The sequence below is a fragment of the Lepisma saccharinum genome, chromosome 1 (assembly GCF_977018435.1).
Source record: "Lepisma saccharinum chromosome 1, izLepSacc3.1, whole genome shotgun sequence".
Taxonomy (NCBI): Eukaryota; Metazoa; Arthropoda; class Insecta; order Zygentoma; family Lepismatidae; genus Lepisma; species Lepisma saccharinum.
Window position 1 is genome coordinate 115,536,611 of NC_139229.1, and position 25,552 is coordinate 115,562,162.

At 36.9% G+C, this 25,552-nt stretch overlaps 1 protein-coding gene across 1 annotated transcript in view; it reads right to left on the reverse strand.

Annotated features, from left to right (window-relative positions):
* Positions 1-244: 244 nt before the first annotated feature.
* Positions 245-25,552, reverse strand: part of LOC145999688 (proline-serine-threonine phosphatase-interacting protein 2-like) — a 31,270-nt gene continuing 5,962 nt past the window's right edge. Inside the window, exons 5-11 of the mRNA XM_083136907.1 lie at positions 23,488-23,646; positions 21,187-21,328; positions 17,669-17,794; positions 15,332-15,430; positions 8,286-8,571; positions 7,171-7,379; positions 245-5,036 (exon numbers count right to left, since the gene is read on the reverse strand). Of these exons, the coding sequence (XP_082993033.1) occupies positions 4,899-5,036; positions 7,171-7,379; positions 8,286-8,571; positions 15,332-15,430; positions 17,669-17,794; positions 21,187-21,328; positions 23,488-23,646 (1,159 nt within the window). The 3' untranslated portion in view covers positions 245-4,898. The remainder of the gene's footprint in view (positions 5,037-7,170; positions 7,380-8,285; positions 8,572-15,331; positions 15,431-17,668; positions 17,795-21,186; positions 21,329-23,487; positions 23,647-25,552) is intronic.

The window sequence follows — 25,552 nt, forward strand, 5'->3', positions numbered from 1 at the left end:
GGACCATGATATTCCCGATAATTTCAACACGCACTTTTTAGAAATTTTTGTGAAAGATTCTAAGAAATCAGGGTGAAGAAATCAGGCTGTACAATCGGTATTAAGCCATTACTTTGGCTTCATACTTGTGCAAATTTCATATCATTACACAAGCACAATAAAAAAAGAAGAAAAAAGGGAATTATCTAATATTTGTGAATCTAGATGTGTTTAGTGAAGAAATATAAATACATTTCTTTGGTATAGTATATTTATGCAAAATCAAATGCATACAATGATCTGTACATAACATTTTACTACAGTCAAACCACACATTTCAATGTGAACTTAGTAATCATACATACTTATAAACAATGATCAAAAATATAGTTGAAAAGTACTCTAAAAAATAACAACATTCAAAGAAAAAATGCACTGTGAGCAAATGCTTCGAGCATGTCAAATGTTAATTCAGCAAGGGGGAGGAGAAAAACGTAAAAACACAAAAAAAATAAAAACATTAATACATTTACATGAGAATACAAAGAAATTATAGTGCAGTACTACAATGCTGATAATAATATAATACTCTTTTACTGTCTTTTAGTGTGAACATTTTGCTCTATCGGATGATGGGGATTGAATATATAATGCAAGAAAATATAAAATCCAGATTTCATTGTCTGTCTGTGTTTGTGCAATATGAAAGAAATAAGAAACTCTCACCAGACACAATGAAAATATTAAATTTTCATGGCTGCAAGCCGCATCTTCAGATGTAGATAAAAGATGGTGGAAACGGAACTACCATATTTACTCGAATACCCTGCACACTTTTTTCCCTTACAAACGTGGCAGAAAATGGGGGTGCATGGCTTACTGGAGTATAGAGCTTTATCACCAGGCATAAACAATTTATCCTGTGGAGGTATTCAACCCATTATACAAGCTTACGAGAGAACGAGGTGGTCAAGATGTTATCTCACAGCCTGTGTTCTTGGAAAGAAAACAAAACACGTTTGCCATAATTCATGTATCAAGTGGAAAAAATCATTCTAAATATGTCCTGGTTTAATTAAATCACAGTTCTCTCTCCTTGCACTGCATTATGTGCATTGTTTCTTCACATCCCCCCCTCCACCTCCTTTAAAAAATTGGGTCAACTTAATTCATGAAAAGCTTGCAGACAGAAGGTAAAAGAATATTCTCCTTCGCCTTTTGCCAAGGGAATCATTCTGCAGTCACACTGGCACCAAGAAAGAGATAAAGACAGCAACTAGGTGGATGTTTACGTCTGGCCAGTCCACCTGCGTGGGTGTGGGTGGGGGAAGTTGTAAGGCTTGTTTTGTGTTGCAGCCACTCATTTGAGTAGTGTCCTTCTTATCTTGCTTCACAGATGGATGCTAAAAGCAAGATGACCACTAAAGGAAGAAGATTGCGATCTTTTACAGCACATGAAAAGTTACGCCTCATTCAAGAAGTGGAGGAGCTGCTCCTGCTCGTAAATATAAGTGAGGATTGTGTGAGAGATTGGAGGAAAAAAAAAGGAAATACTGCTAAACACGTGTGGCAATCTGAGAGCTTTTCGAGGACAAAAGGCTAAATTTCCGGAAATAGAATGGAAGCTGCATGACTGTTTGTGAAAAACGACAATTTGGATTTGCAGTTTCTGCAGAAATGTGTCAATTGAAGGCTCTTTCTGCTAAAGTGTGCTATTTCTTCTTTGTACATAAATAAGGTATCACTCAATAGAGGTATAATGCACAAAACATATGCAGAAATACTGTTTACAAGCAAATTAAGAAATTTTAAGGGAAGTGTAAGATTGAATAGTCATGATTTTTTTTCCCCCTTCTATGAAATCCAGGTGCGTGGCTTATTCGAGGGTGAGGGGTACTAGAGTAAATACGGTAATTGTTGGACCTGGAAGGTCGCCAGGAGCAAAGATAAAGTTGGCATGAAAAAACTGAGGGTCTCCAACCTGCAAAAGTGGCAGGAAAGCGACGCTAAATAACAAAAAATAAATCAAACTCATCAGCCACTCACATATTCCAACAAACCTAGTGAGAGAACCATCTTTTATTTTGTGCAAACTTTTCCATAGCTCTAGACCTGGCAACCTTTATCATCACTCTCAAGTCTCAATCCTTGATTTCATTAGAACAAGATTTTTATTTGTGCTTCTCTAATTACTTGTTTACTCACTTTCGAAAATGAGGAATTACACACTTAGTGAATTTCTGGCAATATCATGTCTTCATATTTGCCTATTAAAAATTAATTAAATACTAAAGGTAACGAATACTTTGTGCACTAAATGACATAATACTGCACTCTTTTCTTACTATTAAATTCTAACAACTTCACATAAAAGGTAAACTTCACATTTCATTCACAACCGTCTACATTATGTTACATACTTAAAGAAACATTCAAAATGATTTGGCAATGAAAAATTCCAACTGCATCAGATTCTTTGTTAACAAAAATCCAGTTAAGAAAATAAACCTCAAACTCATAACAACATAGCACCTTCTCACACTATAACAATCTCGAAATTTAGATAAGAATTATGTACAAACGACAACATCTTTGGTAACATGCAAATCGATGGTAACTATAAATAAATTGATCATAGTTCCCAATTCTAATCACCCACAGCTTTACAACATTTCAACCCTCATAAAATTAACACACAAAAGTTCCAACCTGCATCCTCCCTCACAACTTTTGTGCATGTATGTACATCTCTTATTCAATATGGAAACATGTTATTTCCAATAACTTGGTCATGATTGATTAGATCTTATACAAAATACATATTTACAAGTTGATCTTTTAAAGTAAACAAACCTTTTTTTATCCTTTAATGACATTTCCTTCTTTTATTTCAATAAACTGTCCATGAATGTACCATAATAAAATATGGATAAAATTTGACTTAAGATATTCTTTTGTAATTTTGTAGTGACTAATTTCAGTTTTAAAAACTGCTGTCTTTACATGCTTGAAGAAAACGTAAGAGAAAACAAAAGAGGGCATCTAGGACAATGGTTATTAGCCACTTGCTTAATACCAGTAAAAACTTGTTAGTTCCTGTCTTGGGAGAGATTCAATCTCTCTCTCTTTACTGCTAATTCTAGATTATTTGTAGTTATTTTTATTGTTATTTGTAAATGCTAACTTTTTAGTTTAGTTAATTTCAATATGACCACCACTTCTAGCATCTTAGCAATTATGGTGGATACTGTGAAAGTAATTTGATGCTGGAGTACATGTAAACTTTAGTTAAAAGTGCAATGCAGACAATGTTGGACATACACTCGAAAAAGAAAAATACCCAATATGCACAATGGTGGTGGAATGGAACTTCTAAACTAGAACTGGTATGACTATTTGGACTGGGATTTGAAGAAAACCAACATAAGCTCTGGCTGGCCCGTTTAAAAACATGGTAATTATGGAATTTAGAAAACCTGAACAGCAACAACATGCTACTCACATAAAGTCACCTCAGCAGAAGTTGCCAATTCTTGTTTTATCTCAAACCTAGAACTGTCATCATAGCTTGTTACGTGAATTTTACAGTTTTTAAAACCCAAATGGGTAAATTTTTATTTTTCAAAACACCTACGTACGCAAAGGTGAACATTCATGAACTCTCGTAAGAGACCTTTCAGACTGAAGTGACAGGCGACACATGTCGCGTGCCACTTCATGTGAGCCTTGCTATCACACATCACCTGTTGTGTCATCTGTTCCCTCAGTCTGAAAGCCCTAAAAAAAAATACAGTACCAAAAAAACTGACGTGTGCGCACACGATGAAACCCAGCAATGTGGCATTTAATAAAACCAAATTACATTTTAAGTACTACTGACAAAGAACATAACCTTTACAGATAAGAAGTATTTTCTTTTCATCCAAGGAAGTAGATACTATGCTACAATTCTACACATTGGCAATATTATTACAAGTAACTTTCTAACGACAGCTTGACAAATACAAGCATCTTAAAACTCTGAAGATAGAAAAATATTATAACCAATTTTAATACTTTCAATAATTTTATCTTAGTACCAAAACAGATTTGTATCTTTTCTCAATGCATATATTTCTTACAACAATGGAATGGTTTCTAACCTTTTGCTTACGTATGCAATAGTACAATTCTATTTACCTTTTCCTCTTGTATTACAAGTAAGGTTTTACTGCACCAAATCTAAGAATTGAAAAATTTCTAACATCAAGAGAGAAATGGAGGGAAACTGAATGCTAAGTGGCTAATTTACGTAATTTCATTTGCTCACTTTTGTTCACAATTCTAATTTACAGAAATTACCTCAAGGTAACTTCATAATGCCTGGAATGCAGTAAAAACCCGTGACAAAAAGGAATTATTTTAGTATAATAACAATTTTTATCACTTAAAAATTCACAACTTTTGATGGACAAAATAAACACAGGAACAAACTAACACTACTCCTAAACTTCTTTGTTCTTGATGTAAATTGCAACATTCCCATAAAAATTTAAATCCTCACGTTACTCAATTTAGAATTAAGCAATCAGATCTTTCTTCACCGGTGAATGACAATAGTACTGTATGGCCAGGTCTGTGAAATCACAACTCTGACCTCTTTTGGCAAATTGTAATCACAGATCCACTCGAAATCACTGGTAACCATTTGAAATTTGGCACATGGAGCATGGCTGAAATAAATGTTATGATAAATCACACTAAGGCACCAAATATACATAATCGTAGATAATTTCAGTAATCTATAGGCTTTAGAAAGCTTAGCCAATCCTTTTTTGCAACGGTTGTTGTGCTTCCGTTAATCTGTATACCAGGTACCGTCATTGTTTTATAGATATTTGTAAGCCAGTATCAAATGGGCGAAGGGGAGAAAAGGATATTCATTTTACTGGTCCTAAATAGTTTGCTGGGAAGTATCCAACTTTACCAGCAGATGTCTCCACTTGCCACCACTCCGAGTTAGACCTCAATAGCAGAGTCACCAACTCTCCTTCCTGCAGGCTTAAATCTGTGCTATCCTGAAACAAAGAACAGATTATTCAAAATACGATTTATTCTGCGATATCAGTGTCACCGCAGCAATCATTACAAAAAAAGACAGGACATTTTCCAAGATATTTGGAAAATGCATACATCCTTTCTGAAATTAAAGATTCCAAAGTTTAAATGTTAATACACAATACATTATGTAGTCTTGCATTTTTTTCCCTTAATTTTCTCCACTTGAGAGCTGAAACTCATAATACATTACAATTGCAAAGTTCAATATTTTGATCTAATACACACTTCTTCTACCAAAAAGTTAGTCCACTTATTATCGTACAGTGAGATTCCAAAGCTATTTGTTCATCAGTGTTCATTCTCTTTGTTTTACGCAATGAGAGCTTCAAAGAACTGAAACAGAAAGCAAAACAAGCTGCTGACAACCTCTTCACCAGCATATGTGACACTACCCAATGGTGTAGAGGTAACGTCATTGCTTTGTAATCAAGGTGTCCCATGTTCAATACCCGATGGAGGCACAATGCACAGTAGTTTGGATCCAACTTTACACTGTAGGTCCAGTCCCGATTAGCCTATCAAAAGTGGACTTAAAACAACATTCAAACAAATTCAAAGAAATCAGCATATGTAAAAACCAGTCCTTAAACATGCACAAGATGCAACAGAAAAATCAATGAAAATAGTCTTGGACAATTACGAGGGCCGTACCGAAAGTAATGCAAAAGTGGTCATAACCTCTTTATTAACTGATGTAGATCGTTCAAATTGCACATGTAGTAGAAGTGACTCTTCCTCTATACAGGTGTTTCAGAATCTTTGTCTTCCGTGCAGGTGAATAATGGATTCCAAGCAGAAGCAACGTGCTGCCATAGAGTTCTTGACGAAGGAGTGGTGCAGGCTGTCCGACATCCACAGAAAGTTACAGAATGTGTACGGAGGTGACACCATTGACAAGAGCAATGTGCACAGGTGGATGAAGAAGTTTACATAAGGAGAAACCAGCATTGAAGACAAACTGTGCAGTGGGAGACCATCAACTGCGGCCATACATGAATCGTCAGTGACTGGATGAGTTGATTCGCACGGACAGACGTGTCACAATCCGTGAGCTTGCGGAATAACTGAACTGTGGTCACAATGCCTTACGGAAGATGGTGGAAAGCTTGGGTACCGGAAAATGTGTATGAAGTGGGTATCTCGGGAGTTGACACCCGAGTTGAAGGAGAGAAGAGTGGAAGTCTCCCCTTTGGCAACAAATCAGGTGAGCGGCAAAATGGGCTGGTCCGTGGTCCCCCATCTGGCACCCTCAGACTTATACTTGTTTGATCCAATGAAGAACAGTCTTTGGGGACAACGATTTGATAACACAGACGAGGTGAAAGTGGCTGTGAAGAAGTGGATACGACAGTGCACACCAGACTTTGTTCAAAGAGGATTCGAGAGTTGGGTTTAAAGATGGCGCAAATGCATCGCTTTAAATGGAGACTACGTTGAGTAGCTGGTTTGTATAGAGGAAGAGTCACTCCAACTACATGTGCAATTTGAACGATCTACATCAGTTAATAAAGAGGTTACGACCACTTTTGCATTACTTTTGGTATGACCCTCGTACTTCTGCACCAAACTGTACAACTAATGGATATTTTTTCGGCACTACACAGCAGATAAGAAAACATATTTGCCTGAAAATTACAGTGGAATCTCAATTTTACATTTTTCAGATGACAGAGTTGAAAAAAAATGAGGGAAAATGTAAAACCGAGGAATATTTTATAACATTTTGTTATGTTGGGACTATTAAGATTTATGTATGATGTGGGAAAATGTAAAATCCGGGTTCCACTGCAAATGCTCTCTACTGCCATGTGCCTGACCAAGTGGCTCAGTACATTTAGTGGTCAAATCACAATCCTGCCAGTAAAGTTTCCAGATTGGAGTCCTGGACTGGTTATGGGTGTTCATTTCATCAATTTCATGTAATTATCATCCATCCTCATAGTCATGATTAGTTAAGTAGCAGAAAATTGATGCAATTAAAAAAAACTGTCATCTCTTCAATCTCAAAAATATTTGAATGTTGAAAAGTATTTCCAAGATATAACTATTTTCTGGAAAGGCTGTTAAAAGCAAGATGAAGTAGACACTGACCCTCGCTTCATAGGTGTATAGCACCCTCAAGGTGTCCCCGAATGACTCATCTAAGCCAACAGGACTAGCTGGTGCTTCAGGCTGGCTGCTCTTCTGCACCGATTCATACATGCTGTTGCATCGCATTATGCCTCTGCTATCGTCGGACCCTGAACTCTCAGCCACAGGAAGAGTTACATACTCATAAAAATCATTATCCTTTACAATATCTGTAAGATAAAACATATGAAACTTACACAAGATAATTTGAATATGTATATGAGGCACCAACATGAAACCCTTTACCAATACCAATAGGGTACTTTTAACCTGAGTATCAATCTGACATACAGGGTTATTCTAAATTATGTCAAAAACTCTGAATGATTATTGTAATAGAAGGTTATAATTATCTGAATTGGAACATGTATCAAATGAAACCTTACATATCTGAGAATTCAGCTAAGATAGCAAGGAGGGGTGGTACAAACACTTCCCCAAATGAAGAAATCCATTGCCTAAGATCAGATCTTCCCGAGTGGTCACACTTATAAAGAAACTTTAACTGATTATGTTGTCGAGCTCTTTTTGAATAACCCTGCAAAGTGGTGTACATTTTGCAGAGAATCTAAATTACATCTACTGTTTACAAACTATTGCTGGACATCTTTCATCTTCATTGTTGCAATTAACCTACAGAGATACAAAAACACATTTCAATAATAATAAAGTTTAAAATTTCATGAAATAATAACTTTGGTATGTTATGAAAAAGAATAAAAACTTCACACTGAGAAAATAGTCCATAAAGACAATAATCCTGACAATATTGGCTGATTAAGGCATATGGATAACAATTTTGCCAATTATTATTTTTTTTTGTGGGCATTCACTTCCCCTCTATACCAAGTTTCACCTAAATTTGATGCTTCAAATGGGCTCCAGAGACTCTGAGTAAGGGAGGGAATTTTAAATATGACCCCCCCCCCCCATGTACTTCAGCAAAGTAACTTGTTTTACCAAAGAAAGTAAGTAAGTTTTGCTAAAAATAGTATTCTGGAATATTATTTTCGTGCATATTTATTTAACAAATCCAACACAAATAGAACAATATATTTACATATAATTGACCCTACCTTCTGATCTGCCAACGCATGTCACTGTACAATCATCCTTGCTTTCGTCTCTACTAACTTGTTCCACTACAATAGGCCTAGTCAAAAATGGAATCTTGGATGCCAGTTTGATGCCAATCTCAGAGTTGCTATTCTGATCGGCTTTGTATATATGGGAAGCCTCATCAAAAGTTTCAAATGTTATTGGTACTGGACGAGCCGATCCTGTGGCATTTTGGTTGATAAAGTTTTCGATGTCTAAAGTTGTATTGCATTTCTCAAGAGCTCGGCGCATTGTTTCGTACAGCTAGAAAAGTAAAATACTTGACTGAACAACAAAAAAACTTTGTATTGTGATTTTTGAAACTAATGATGGAAGAAATTAAGGCTGAATAAAATTATGCAGAGTGGGTACAAACTGCAGATAATAGATTTTTATAGGCATGAGTTTTCGAAAATAACATCTGTGAAATACCTTATATAGTTGCCTGCAGCAAGCTGAGGGGGAGCTGCATAAATTTCCCTGCCTTCTAAAATGATATGTAACATATTTATTATTATTTGTTTTCAAACAGGTGGGCGTATCGTGACAAAGATAGATTTACATTCGCTTGTGTGTAGTTTGCTAAGGTGACATGTGATAAACCGAAAAGTGTTTTTAGCGTTGCTAACAGTTGGGCTGAAAAGTTCGTAGGCTGACTCATAGATGGTGTTACTAGAATTAAATCCATGTGATCTTTACTTAGTACTAACCTTCAAAAGATACGTGTATAAATTTCACAGCTGCCGGATAATTAGTTCGTGAGATATAGCATTGTGAGTGAAGCAGCTTTTGTTATTGTGAAAAAATGGATAAAAAATAATTTCGTGTGTTAATAAAGCATTGCTTTTTGGCGAAAAAAAAATACTGTTGAAGCCAAGGCTTGGCTTGATAAACATTATTCGGACTCTGCAACAGGAAAATCAACCGTTGAGAAGTGGTTTGCTAAATTTAAACGAGGCGAAATGAGCATCGAAGGCGATGCACGCAGTGGACGACCCAAAGAGGCTGTTACCGACGAAAACATCAAAAAAGTCCACAAAATAATTTTAAATGATCGTAAAGTGAAGTTGATCGAGATAGCTGAGACTTTAAAAATATCAAAGGAACGTGTTGGACATATTGTGCATGAATATTTGAACATGCGAAAGCTGTGTGCAAAATGGGTGCCGCGCGTGCTCACAATCGATCAAAAGCAACAACGTTTTGATGATTCGGAGCAATGTTTAGCGATATTCAACCGTAATAAACACGAATTTTTCCGTCGATATATTACAATGGATGAAACATGGCTCCATAACTACACTCCAGAGTCCAATCGACAGTCAGCCGAGTGGACTGCACGTGATGAACCGAATCCAAAGCGTGGAAAGACGCAACAGTCAGCTGGCAAGGTTATGGCATCAGTATTCTGGGATGCGCATGGTATTATATTCATCGATTACCTCAAAAAGGGCCAGACCATCAACAGCGATTATTACATAGCATTGTTGGAGCGTTTAAAGGATGAAATCACGAAAAAACGGCCCCATTTGAAGAAGAAAAAAGTGCTGTTTCATCAAGACAATGCATCGTGTCACAAATCAATGAAAACGATGGCAAAATTATATGAATTAGACTACGAATTGCTACCCCATCCACCATATTCTCCAGATCTGGCCCCCAGTGACTTTTTCCTGTTTGCAGACCTTAAAAGAATGCTCGCTGGAAAGAAATTTAGCACTGATGAAGAGGTAATCGCCGAAACTGAGGCCTATTTTGAGGCTAAAGAGAAATCGTACTATAAAAATGGCATCGAAAAATTGTATGACCGCTATAATCGTTGTATCGCCCTCGAAGGCAACTATATTGAATAATAAAATAGAATTTTGTCAAAAAAATATTTTTTACTATGTTAGCCTACGAACTTTTCAGCCCAACTGTTATAATGCTGCAATGTCCTGCACCATGGCCGTGCAGTCTAAGATGTCAGGCTTTGGGAGCTGGCTATGGAATGCTCGCAGGTTCAAGAAAGGGGTAACAACTTTTCTCCTTAGATTTCGGCCTGCATATGGGACCGGTGGCCACGGGTTATTATTTTTTTATATAATGCTGCAAATAAGTACACTTTAGAATGAAGAACTTTTTCGTATTTTTTATGTGAAAACAAACTCAAGCAGAAGTGTGAGGAGACGATTTTTAAGTAAACTTTTTCAAAAGGTGTGAAAAATGAGTAGCAGAAAAGTAAATTATTTCCAACAAATTATTGGAACTTGTAATTGTGAAATATTTTAATTAAATAAATCTATGACTTGAATTGAGGGTAACATGCATCCAATTTCCCTACCAAGAGACATGGTTCCAGCTTCAAATGACCCAATAATTAAATGAAGACACTGTGTATATATCATATTACACCATTATGAAGCTGTTTGATGATTAGATGAAAGAACAAACACAACAACATACCCATGCCTGAACTTTTAAGTACACTTTATGCACAGTAAGCTAATCGGGACTGGACCTACAGCTTAAAGTGGGGAACACAGAATGTTGGTGGCAACATTTTGGATCGAGTACTCAACCACTGAGGTGGCAAAAAAATTCTATCACATTTCATAAAAAGAAAATTCCATGATGTTGAACTCATATTTGCATGCCCACACAGGCCAGGAGGGAAGATTGAAAGGTAAAGGCTGAAATATGGTGCTGGTCACATCACTTCCTCTATGGATCAGGATCGAGAATGTGTGGAGCCTTATCGCTACAAAATAATACAATCCTCGGTGCACAGCAACAAGCCATGTAAGTTTCAAAAAGTTCTGGGAAATCACAATAACAAAAGTAATTTCCAATACAAGATTTATTGTATTGTTTTGTCATATGCTAGACATGTAGCACACACAATGATCACCAAAATGAAAGAAACACATGCCATAATGTATATTCTGCATGAACCAGACATTGATAGCAGACAGGTACACCCCATTTGGATTCCATTACTGCAGCAGGTTGTACCCAATGGCTTCAGAAAGTACAAATAACTAGTGATGGGCATTAGTTGACTAATATTAGTCGATTAGTCGATTATTAAAACCATCGAAAAAATTATCGACTAATGAAAATTAGTCGACTAATATTAGTCGAATTAGTCGTTCGACTAATATTAGTCGGATTAGTCGTTCAACTAATATTAGTCGGAAACATTTCGACTGATTTCAGTCGGGAACATTCCGACTAATATTAGTCGAAATGACCGAACATGTCTCATTTCCAGACGAACAATCGACTACTTGAGCAGAGGGCTTATTGTCAAGAAGGGAAGCAAAGCAGGTAGGTATTTCTTGGAAAGGTCAGTGACTGGAATCTTTTATCCCTTGATGCCGCGACAGAGCTGGTATGCAAAGGGAAAGCTGACCCTGCTGTAGCTCTATCCCCCCCTACCTCCAGGGGGCGATGCCTACCGTCATTCATGTCGCTATTTTTGTTTTCTCTGAAGGGATACACATTCATAGTTCCGAGAGTTTCTTGGTATTCACAGGCCAGTGCACATTGTTGGTGCAAGAAAGACACCGCAACATTTTAAAAGCAAAACTATCCATTTCTGACCTTCAGATGGATTAGAGGGTTTATGATAAATGCATTTTACTGGAATGGAAATATTCTTAAACTTAAAAAACCGGTCGAATATAAGAAGAGAGTTTACAATCCACCAGCTCTGATGCAAGGTAAGGTAAAATTAATTTAATTAAAAATAAACATTAATTATGTTCGTGGGGCAAATACTAAAATATACACTGTCCAGAACGATCTCAATCTTGCTGCAGTCGCTAGATGTTAATTTACCTTTCTGCCCCTTATGGGGTACAAATTTGCCAGCAACATCGGTGGCAGAGCACGCAGGGTGGTTCATTCACATTCACGCCTTTTACGGCTCCGGGTTCGAATCCTGTGGTGGACATGGGTGTTTCTTGTAAGTTTCCACTCATCCATTTCCTGTAATCACAATTCATTCTCATCATCCCGATTAGCCTAAAGAGGCATAAAAGCGATGTAAAATGACGATAATAATAAAGAAAGATAGAGGATGTATGTCACTTTGGGTAACCACGACGATGAGGACGAATTGATCAAAAAGAACATCCATGTCCAGCCTAATACTCAAGGGGTGAGGCAATGGGGTCATTTACCCCCTCCAACTATGAAATGTTTTAATATGAAGCTGTAAAACCTACGAAAATAACATTGACGATTTTTCAGATTTTGCAAGAAATTCGATTTTATTCTTACATAAATGAATGGGTTGTTCGCGAAGCGAGATAGGCTCCAGGACTCTGCAGTCTACAATATTTGGTTATTTTATAATTTTAGTATTATAACCTTTAAAGGTTTAATTGATGCATATCTATCAGACGCCCGGATTCAGCCCAGAGTGTCCTTGTTTTAAATCCCCGTCCCGACTTTCTTCGAACTGCATTCACGATGAAAAAATGTCTTTTTTTTCATTTAATTATTTATTGAAATTTCCAGTACAGCAGAAGCCATTTTAAACCGGAAAGAAACAACAGTAAAAAGTACACTGGTGTTAAAACGAACACATTAAACACTAAACAAGACCAAAAAATTAAAAAAATATAATAAAGAAAAGAAAATAAACAAAATATAAATAATAAACAAGACAAGACAGTACCAAGGTAAACAGATTATTTACACAATGCATTACTTATGTACAATGTTTTTCAAGTTGGTGATAAAAGACGAATATGCAGTGAATATATCTACTTGGTTTGAGATGTTGTTGAATTGTTTCGGTAGCCTTTGGAATATTGAACGTTGTATGAGCGAGAGTCTGGGCGTTGCAGTGTGGAAAGTTTCCTTGCTCCGTGTTTTATGTCTGGGCACTCTGAGGGAGAGTTCGTGGAGTTCAGACATGCTCTTCATTATAAGTATCATTGCTATCACATACTTAATTTAAAAATATATCATTTTCTATACATCTAATTATCATGATTGGTTAATTGATAGTCAAACATAGATGGTTTTGATTGATTGATTGATTGATGTTTTAAGTCCACTTTATGCACAGAAAGGCTAATCGGGACTGGACCTACAGTTTACAGTGGAATCGGAACCACTTGTGCCTCAACCGGGTATTGAACCTTGATTACAAGGCAAAGACCACTGCGCCATCGGGGAGGCCCTCAAACATAGATGGGATTGGGTGCCAAAACTTGGGAGGGGGAGGATTCTATCTTGATTGACAAGGCTTAACACTATGAAAGCATAATATTTCATCTCGCAATCGTCGCATTAACGCATTGACGCATCAGATCACGAAACCAGTTAGAGCGACACATGATCTTTGGACGCAGAGAATTATTTTTTTAAGTAAGTACTTCGCAACATTAGTAAATTTTCTCACATTTAATATTAGTCGAAATAGTCACACGATTAATTTCAGTCGAAATCGACTTTATTTCCGACTAATATCAGTGGAAATCGAACACAACTGATTCTGATTCCGCTTCCAGACGAGGCGTAGACCACTGAAGTAGAGAGGGCTTATCGCTAAGAAGTGATGCGAGGGAGAATGGCCTAGGTGTATTTAATTTCTTGGAAAGGTGAGTGACTGGGAAATTCCGGTACCGCCTCACAGCATGCCAAATTGAAAGCGAAAGGTGCCCCTGCTGTAGTCTTCATGTGGCTATTTGTTGTTTACAATGGTGTCTTTTCTCAAGAGATACGCATTCAGGACTTGGAGAATTTCTTGGAATTCAAAGACCTAACCATCCCTAGGTATCATTAGTGGTGCAAGAAAGATATCGCAATATTTAAATCTCAATGTATGGCCTTCATGTGAACTAGAGATCTTATCTTAAAAGCATTGTACCGTAATGAAAATATTCTTAAACTTAAAACTAATGTCAAACTTAAGAATATAGTTTAAAATCAACCAGTTCTCACGCAAGGCAAGGGAAAATTAGTTTTAATAAAAATGAACACTAATTATATTTTCTTTGTTCCAATTAGGATTTGTCCCCCCCCCCCCACCCAAGACACATGATAATTCCCGTCTATGGGCCTGCCTATGTCTTCTTTACGTCTTTATTTGAAGCCGGAACCTTGATGGTGACTGACATCGTGAGTACACAACTCAACGTTTCGGGCCACAGAGACTGTTCTCAATGTTCTCATGCGTGACCTTGTAATGAAGAGATCCCGGGTCTATTCTCTGTGCACCTACACACACACACACACACATATATATATATATGTGTGTGTGTGTGTGTGTGTGTGTGTATAAACATTCGTTTATAAACAGTCCAATTTAGCCTGGCTCAGCTCAACACAAGAGTGGAGGAATTTGAAAATAATAAGAAAAATATATAGTTCCACTTTGACTAATATTTGTCGTTAACGACTGATTCGACTAATATTAGTCGAAAGACTAATTCGACTAATATTAGTCGAACGACTAATTCGACTAATATTAGTCAAAGGACTAATTCGACTAATATTAGTCGAACGACTAATTAGTCAAAAAAATTAGTCGACTACTTTTTCGACTAATATTAGTCGAACGACTAATTTGACTAATATTAGTCAAACGACTAATTCGACTAATATTAGTCGAACGACTAATTCGACTAATATTAGTCGAAAAAGTAGTAGACTAATTTTTTCGACTAATTAGTCGATATTTTGTTTCGACTAACGACTAATTAGTCGATGGTGGAAATTAGTCGATGGTGCCCATCACTACAAATAACTACTGTAACGAATACAGTGGCTTGCAGGAAAAGAACACAAACCTGAAGTCTGTAGTGCAGTAAAGCATCAAGTTCCCAAGTGGGCGGATAGTAGCGTGGCCACTGCAATTAATAGAATGACTAAGAAGCAGTTCTATGGAGAAAAAAAAAGTATTTTTTCTGAGTATATGTGTATCTTTTATTTTATAGAGAACAATGTTACACCAATCTTGTAGAGATTGTGACAAGTGGAAGGAAAATATGAAAAAAACAGAGTATTAAACACACAGAACACTTACCCCATCTTCTGTAACACACAGTTGTGATCCTATGTTAGTCAAAATCCACATAGAATTTTGCATAGAGGTTAGGCGCTGTTCCTCAAATTTTTGAAACCTCTGTGAAATAAAAGTACATTTAAATGCATAGCACACAAATGCAGTTAAAATTCATTTCTCGCATGCATATACAGAATGCCATGTAACTTGCAAAATATATATTGAATATATTATGTTCAAATTCCTCTGTTGTTAATTTTTAACTTTTCTTTAAACCTGCCTGAAATTAACAGCAACAACTATGAGCTAATTTGCCACATATATTTTTGGGCTTACTCACAAATTACAGATTTGGTAGGAACTAGGTTCAAAATGAAATCTTAGGCCATTTTGTTATTGATTGATTTGCTCTGCCACTCAGCAAAGGTGTATGAGAAAATATTAGAGAAAAGAATAAGGGAAGTAACAGAGCTGAACATGAGAGAGGAACACTATGGATTTAGAAGAGGCAGATCAACAGTAGATCTGATATTCACCATAAGGCAAATGCAGGAAAGGCACTACAAGTATGGAAATGATTTGATTATGGCATTCCTAGATATAGAAAAGGCATACAATAGCATGGACAGAACAAAGATTTGGAAAGCTCTAAGAGGGAAAGGAGTCGAGGATGAGATAGTGTGCAGAGTGCAGAGCACATACAAGGCCAACCAGAGTTGTGTGAAGACACCAGTGGGAAGAACGGAGTGGTTCAGTATAAGTAATGCACTAAAACAGTTAAGTGCTTTCGCCACTGCTCTTCATAATTACAATGAAAGCAATTAACGAATAGGTGGGGAAGAAGATAGGAGAGGAAGAGATGAAGGCCCTGTTGTTTGCTGATGACTTAGTAATATGGGGGAACAGGGAAGAAGAAGTACAGAGACAGCTTGATAGTTGGAATGAGGAAATTTTAAGAGCAGGAATGAAATTCAGTGCAGAAAAGTGTGAGGTGCTAATAACAACAAGAAACAGAGCCAAGAATAAAGATGGACACGGAAGAGTTGAGGGTAGTGGAGAGCTTCAAACATCTAGGAAGCATAATTGAGAGAAGTGGAAGAATAGATGAGGAGGTAAACAGAAGAGGACAAATGGGTGATGGACTATATCAAAGCGTTTGAAGATTAATATGGAACAGGGATGTACCTATGAAATGCAAGAAGGTAATATACAACACATACTATGTGCCAATAATTATGTATGGAGCAGAGACTTGGACAATGACAAGAGAGAGACAAAAGAAAGATACAGGCAGTGGAGATGAAATTTTTAAGGAGTATATTGAGGATGACTAGAATGGATAGAATAAGGAATGAGAAGATCCGACCCACAGTGGGTGTAGTGAAGCTTCAGGACAGGATAGATCAGGCACAGATGAGGTGGTTCAGACACATGAAGAGGATGGATGCAGAAAGACTACCAGTAAGAGCTTACAATGCACAAGGAGTGGGAATAAGACCAAGGGGGAGACCAAGATGTCGGTGGAAAGAGCAGATAGCGGAGAGTGTTAGGAGAAGAAGACAAGATTGGAACACTGTGGAAAGAGAGAAGTGGTGGAAGACCAGGAAAAAATGGAGAGGCTTGACTTCTACGACTACCCAACCAGAGGCAGGAAACGGCAAGGGATGATAATGATGATTTGGTTTATTTTATGTCGCTTTTCTGCCACTTTTGGCTAATCGCGAAGATGAGGATGAGTGATATGATAAAATTGATGAAGGGACACTCACAATGGACACCCAAGGACAGGTTGGGATTCGAATCTGGAACACCTTGCTTCAGGCACAGCGTGATAACCACTCTATCACAGAGACAACTTGTTGTTATTGAATGAATGCTTCCTTTGCTATTTATATAGGTGTAGTTTTATAATAATTACAAAAATTACCATTATTAATAATAGAAAAGAACAAATCATTGCACGAGTGTCACACACATATTTCATCATTAACTAAACCTAAAAAAAAAATTGCATAAAAGTTGTTTTTTCTTTTTGTTTAATAGGGGCAGTTATATAATAATTACAAACTAATTGTGCACTGTTACTGACATGAGTGTCATGTTGAGACACACATCCCAAGGGAGGGAGGGAAGAGGTCCCACCTGTGAATTACATGGCCTATGTATTATGATTTTATGAATGGCAGAAATACAAAAACATTGGGAAAACCCTAGCAAATTATGTAATTTACTTTCAATTTGTTTGTTTTTTATAAAAATGTTCAGTTGAAAAATTATGAACAACAGGCAGGTAAGGTAGGGTTAACCCAGACTGAATTCATAACATGTACCTTCGTTGTTGCTATAAAAAGTACTTACAGAGAAACAAGACTCTGTCCTGCAGTCCCAACCCTTCCTTACATCTTCAAAATTCGAAATTGAAAGACGAAAAGCTTCTTCAGATGCAGTCTGGCCCTGTTCTGCTTTCGCAAACTTTTGATTTGCCTGTAAAATAGAAAATATGCAATGTGCTCACACAGCTTATTCACTTCTTTTCTAGTGGACTACGATTAGTAGTAATAAGATGAAATTGGTGAATGGAGAATCACAAGCATATATGAACAGAGAACAACACTAAGTTCCACAGAGGATTATACTGGATGTGAATCCAGATGCCAGAGCCTTGTTAGTTTGCAAAATGCAGTTCAGAGTAACAGGTATTATTGCTTTGATGAATATGATTCCTTTCATAGCTACAGCAACTTAGCAATGCTCTAAGACCCAACAGCAATCCAGGTGTTATGTGTTGAGATAAAAACACTGAAATATTTATACACGTGTAACAAGTACTTATGAATGTGTTTTCTTGCTATTTTATCAATTCTGGTGGCCAACATCAACCGTGGGAGTGAAACATGAACTCCCAATGTGAACTGTTCAGTGAAATTAATAGAATAACCAAAAATAAATTAATTAATTAAAATGTGGATAACATAAGTACATCTTGAGATAAAGACACATGTGCATGTTTTAAGATAATTTCCGGAAGGCAATTATGAAATGCGACACAGTGTAAACAGGAAATATACTGTCTTGCAAAATACAAATGAAATGTTAGTAACAGATACCTTTAGCAAAAAAGTTAGGAAATTCACATTCACAAGAAACCAAATACAGTGGAACCCTGATATTATGTTACTGGATGTAACATTTTCCCACATTATTCATTCAGTCTTGATTGTCCCAACATAGCAAAACGTTGTAAAATTTTTCTCGATTTTACATTTTCATGCATTTTAATTTTTTACAGCTTGGTCCCTTGAAAAACGTAAAATCGAAGTTCCACTGTACATACAACAGACGCACTGAAAAAAAATATATGTTACTTCATGGTAATCATGCTAAAAGCACACATTTTATAATTACTTATGTATGGAAAGTGTCTGTTTTATGATCTAAGTTCAAATTGGGTAAATGATTTTTACAATTTGCCCAGGAGGATGAGAATAGAAAATTTAGATTTAGAATAGAAAAGTGGCTGTGGAAGTAAGCTTGAGGTTTAGAGGAACTTATTTGCATGTTTTGAGGTCACATAAATTATTTATTTTTGTTACTTAATGTCGCTTCATATTTTCGAATTACTCACTTATGACAAATATACAGGGTGTCATTTTAATGGCGCCCACGGACCACGGAAATGTATAGAGGACATCAAAACAAACAACTTTTTTCAGTAACATTTTTCTCGTTGGTGCATCATTTAGGAGCAACAGTCGTTCAAAAAAGCAAGTTTTGCTGCCTGAATGCTTGCAACCACACACAAGATTTGATTGCATTTGTGACGTGATATCCCGTCGTGAAGCGGTGCATTCCAGGGTTGCCAGGAAGACACATATTTTGTGAAAAATGACATCAGCCACATTATGTACCGTAAAACAAAACAAGAAAACACGTTCTGTAACCTAACAGGAAGTAAAGAAACGATACGAAAAATGGTAGAAAGAAAATAGAATTCAAGTGGAAGTGGTCATATCGAATTTTGTCTCAGCTTACATGTCAAATATTTGTAAATCTAGTTACCAAGTCTATCCACTTCGTTCTTCTGATACTAGTTGTCTGTGACACACTGATCAGATGTCAAAATAGAAATGAAAGAACTCAAAATTCCAAAGTTAAGCAACACATAATATAATGTATATTCAGGTCATTATGAGGCAAGTGGCAAAAATGGTTGAAAATACAGGGATATAAATAGCAGTGAAACAACTCTCCGACGACTGTGTTTATCTATGCACCGGATACAAATGTAATAGTTTGCAACTATGAACAGGGCAGTATATTCGCTACTGATTCATCATTAGATTGTTACTGTGGTTGTACGTGTTTTAGCAGTCATGTAACAACGTGAACTTCTGTTATTAGCACAAAAGTACCACAAGGCATCTGGACACGGACCTGTAGATATCAACCTTGCAACGAGATTTGCAAATATAATTGGCATATAGCTGGGCGTAAACAGCCACATGTAAGTTGTAAGTCCAATAAAATTTATTGTTGTTGTTATTTGACATGTAGGATGAGACAAAATTCGATATTGACACTTCATTTTGAATAAGTTTTTTACCATTTCTCATATCATTGGTTCACTTCCCCCTTCCCCCGAGATGACTGCTGATCTTCTGGCTGGTAGGCTATGATGTTCAGTTTACTGGACATGTTTCTCGCTTCGTTTTACGGCTAATATAATAATGTGGTTGGTAGTTTTGTCATTTTTCAAAAAAAAATGTGTGTTCCTTGCAACACTGCCATGCGCTGTTTCGCCGCAGGAAATGACGTCACAGATACGATCAAATGTTGTGTTGGGTTGCCAGCATCGAGGTGGCAAAACGGTCTTTTTTCAACGGCTGTAGCGTCGAATTCACGCACTAACGAGAAAAATGTTACTGAGAAAAGTTGTTTGTCTCGATGTCCTCTATACGAATCTGTGGTCCGCGGGAGGCATTAAAATGAGACTCACGTTGGTGTAAGTAATGGACTTTTACCTTATATTTTTATTTATTTGTATAATAAATATATATATTTTTTAATTAATGTTGCTTTTCTGCCACTTTTGGTTAATCGTGACAATGCGGATAAGTGAAAGAGACACTCATGAAGAACACCCATGCACATGCCAGGATTTGAACCCATGACCCCTGGATGTCATAGTATGCTGTGATAACCACTCTGCCATGAAAGCAACTCGGAAATTATTGTTTTGAGAGAAATTACATTATGAAAAAGTAGCTTGTGTAAGTGACCATGCTCGTAAGTTGCTGCTATCTGAAGCGACATGCTGGAGAAGGTACATGCATTTTGGAAATGCTAAGGCAAATGTACGATCATATAAATTGTAACACCGTAAGCATGTAGGAGCATAATTACAATGTTAAGAGAACCAACATCATGACCCATCTAGTCTATGCATGATCAAAAGGTTATTCCACAAAAAAGAACCTATAAATAAGCAAAAAAATCTGTTAGTGTGTGCTTTTCTAGACATACGTCGAATTGGATTCATGTGAAAAATGATGCTATCAGAATTACACAATTGAATACATATTTGGCATACTTTGTTATGATTTGATTAACTTTGGGGAACACACATACTGAAAATATTCTGAATGTGATGAGTTGTCATTAATAAATAATGTAGTCCATTTTATGATTGATTGCAAATAACAATACACATATTACTTATTTTAATAAGTTTATCATACTACCCAATCTAAAGGAATTTGAAACTCAAGCTGCAACTAAAAATATTTTTGGTGAAAACACAAAAGCGTGAAGGGGTTGCAATCAACGTTGAAATAAAATGAATCACACTACAGCTATTAGGAAAACAACTGAAATACCTTTTGGAGCTCTTTAACATTATTGTCAACACTTTTGCTCAAATGCAATTGTGCCTGTTCTTTCTCCCGGCACCTGGAATCGTAATTACGCCTTGCCTCTACCATCTTTTTCAGTGTAGTCCTCAAAGAATTTTGGAAAGCTCTAGAACAAAGGATTAAAGCAGTCACAGAACAAAGACGGCACACAGCAACACACCACATGGAAAGCAAACACAGTTTAAGACCAACTGCTGTAAAATATCTTACTTACTGAATATATTTGTTCCACACCAACCTAACCTTTGTGACGTACAGACCCACCTGCTAAGCAAACCCTTCAGAGGATTCATGGTTTTGTAGCATCACAAGGTTTTTGGGTTACAGGAATGAACCATGATGGAAATATTTAATGGTAAATGAACAGACGAAACCACAAATATTAGTAGGGTTGCACGAACATAAATGTTTACTTCATCTCTGGAGAAAACTGAAGGCAATGGAATGTAAGACAAACACATTACCTTCTACACATCCTCAAACTGTAATATAGATTTTTTACCTCAAAAGAGGATTTTTATTTATAGATGGATACCCTCCATTCTGTTACTCTTAATAATTTACATCCACAGACTCTAATAATTTAAATCCACAGACTCATGGCAATCCCATAAGTGAGTGGTGCAGAGATGGACTGTTTATACTGTATATAAAACTCGTAGTCCGAGTAATATATTACAGTTCCAAAGTTTTTCCTTTCTTAATCCATGAAATTGTAGTCTAGACAAATATGAGCAGATTTGAATCTTGTGCAACATGGGGAAAATTGAGTTTTCATCCACCATCCTGGAAAACATTGTAAAATTTCACTCAAATCCAACACCACTAAAGGTATCTAAACTGCAGGAAAATTTCAACTAAATGTATTTTCTTACCCCATCCCCTTTTCCCACACATATACTACATGGTGGAACTCTGATTTTTACAAATCCCAGATTTAACATTGACTTCATTAGCTTTATTTTACTTTGCGTTTTGTGCCACTTTTGGCTAATTTGCGAAGATGGGGAAGAGTAATGATATGATGAAATTGATGAATAGACATCACAAACGTCCATGCCCAAGCCAGGATTCGAACCTGGGACCCCTGGCATCCTAGCGCGATGTGCTAACCACTCCACCATGGGTGCTGGCCCAGATTTAACATAAAATTCCTTTTAGTCTGATCACCTGAAAAACATAAACCCAAGGTTGCCCTGTATTTCAGAAGTTTCATAGTGTCTGTGATGTTAAACTATTGCAAGTTACATTCGATAAATTCAAAAAATGTAGCCTACACTGAATTTGGAAAACATCAAATATACCATATATATCTGAATGCAAGATGACTCCGAATCCAAGACGACCCCCCATTTATCAACAAGGGATTACAGAAAAACTATTTTCAAAACTTACAAATGGTTACCTTATTACAAGTAACTGGAGGAGACAATAAAAGTAATAAATAAAAAAAAAATGTCCCCACAACACTCACTACCGCACAACAATGCTCAAAGCACATGCGAACGTTCAAGGCTAAAGCGGTAGGCGTGGCTTAATGGAAGCTCGTGGGTCTGTCCAGTCAACAAAAGAAAAGCTCCACATCACGTGCACCTGAAGCAAGACGACCCCATACTTCTGGGTACAAAATTGAGGCAAAAAACCTTATCTTGGATTCAGAAATATACAGTATATGTTAAACTTTATTAATATATTCAATGACAAAGGGTCACATTTCACCCCACGAGGGTCTCTAGGCTATAGTTACTAAAATGCACGAGTTCATCCATATGCAGCATGATCTTTAAATCTTCTCAAAATTTCTTTGGATTGATAGAAAAAGACACACACGCACACTGACTGCAGTAAAATTGCAGATATGAAATGTGGAAGTGCTGCAAACAAATAAACATGTGATTAACTGAAACTATGCCTTTCCTATGGAATCTATCATTCCAAGTAATACTTTAATATGAAACCAAACTAATCTTATGCTACAATATATACCCAACCTCCAAGACATTCTAATTTTAAAAAGAATACTGCAGCTTCAGATAGATAATGACACATAATCACAATTTGCCCAAACAAAGCAACAATTACATTCCCCAGTTCTCAATTACCAAATGATATTCCCCAAAATACACTTAGGAAAATAATAGAGGCACCTTAACATTGAACAGCAAAAGCATCACATGCAAAACATCACCAATGTAAGTACTACACTCACATTGATTTCTCTTGTACGTGTTGTAGTTCAGAAATAAATAAATAGCCACAACTTACTTAACTTCATCTTCTTCTTTCTTCCTCTGTTCCTTCAACTTCTCCACAGCCTCACTAACTTTAGAGGCCTCGCTGTACAATTGGCCGGAGCTGTGAAGATATGCACTCCCTATTGCTTCTGTTTGGCTCTTCATTACTTCCCAAGCCTGCTTCATTATTCTGGAAAGGAAGCATACTTCATAATTGGCACTTGCTTGATTTCTTGTTATTTAGCGTCGCTTGTCTGCCACTCTTGGCTAATTGTGACAATGAGGATGAGTGATGATATGATGAAGGAAGGAACACTCACAAAGAAAACCCATGCCCAGGCTGGGTATGGAACCCAGAAGCCCTGGCATCGTAGCATGCTGTGCTAACCACTCCCATCATGACGGTCGGCAATTTGCACTTGCGTATCGTTAAAAAATATCCATAAAATGTAATACTGCAATCCAAAATGAAGGAAGCCAAGTTGAGTTGAGTTGGAGTTCAGTTTTTGTTTCATAGCATGGCTAACTGGGACTGGACCTACAGTTTAACCCTTTCGAGGCGGATGACAAAATATTTGTCATGCATGGAAATTCCCCAAGGACGGGGCTCATTTTAAGCAAAATGTAACATGTTGGAAAATGTTTTTTTAAAAAAGTTGTAATAACACGATAAATGCCAATGAGGGCTCATTTTATTCAGAATTTCCAAGGCTTTCGTTCGGTAAGGTAAACATGTCGATGTGTACCCATTTTTGGAAGCAACAGACAGAGGAATTTCAATTTTTTCTTCTTCAAAGTTTGGCTGGCTCCCATCCGGGAGCACTCATCGATTTGGGCAAACCACCACTTGTCGCTGATTGCCCCAAGTTATGTAATGGCGAATACATAGTATCAAAACGATAATACAAATAGTAAATTTCTTTTTTAAAAAATCAAGAAGAAAACTGAAGGTCAAGGAGAGAATGTTTATCACAACTGACCGGAAACTCCATCAGAAATTTGCAAGTTATATAATAAAGGCGATCCGGACTTTGTGGCCGAGTGGTTAGCAAATAACGCTGCAACTCAAGGAATCCTGGGTTTGAATCCCACTACGGCATGGTTGTTTGTGAATGCCCATTCATCAATTTTATCATTTCATCACTTATCCCCATCTTCGCAACCCTGTATATCATCTTCTGAACCATCTTCAACTTCTGTTTCATCCCCCGCATCACATACTCTTTGTTCTCACAACAAGGTTTCAAAAGCACTAACGTTCATAGCCCGATAACAAGAGAATGATTTGTGCAGCAAAATTCCTTGCCTGCAAGTGCGTATTATATTTCACCCATGCCTCTCCCCTCCCCCAAAGACTGTAGACACCTGTGCGGCACAGATGCCTTGAAGACCGTAGCCACCTGTACGGCACAGATGCCACGAAAAGAACTCTTGAATAACGCTATACAGAAAGGCTTCATCCCCCTTCCCACTTCCCCGCCTATTGCTAAGTGGAAAACACAGGACAAACAAAGCTCTAATCCCTTTTTTTATTTCCAGAGCCAAATTTACTGTGTAGAAATGATGCTTGTTTAGAACTTGAAAGACTGAGCCCTTTAACTTATAAAAGTTTGAAAAACACATGGGCTTTCGTTGTGTGTTTTAACAATCTGCCTGGCGACACGACAATGACGTCAGAGTCTACCCAGCAATGACGGCAGATGTGAGGTGGATGCTTGGATATTAAAGCCAAAGGTATTCAGTGTTTTTTTTTTTAATTCGGTTTCCTGTTTATTGAACATTTATTATGAAGATATGTTTTTGCCGAAATATTCGTCAATCGTCCTTCAGTTACTTTTGTCATCTGGAGGCTCTGCCTCGAAAGGGTTAAAGTGGGATCTGAACCACAGTGCCTCCTCTAATTTACAAATAAATGTGTGTTCATCTACTTGTAAGAACTTCAAAAAATGATCAGAAAGAAAAGACATCTGACATTATTCATAGACCTGCAAAGTAGCACAATTCATGAATTGTGTCTGCTAAAATCAATAGTAACAAGTAACAAAGCCATATTTACTAACAATCAATGAGTGTATAGCTTAGTAACGAAATCAAAA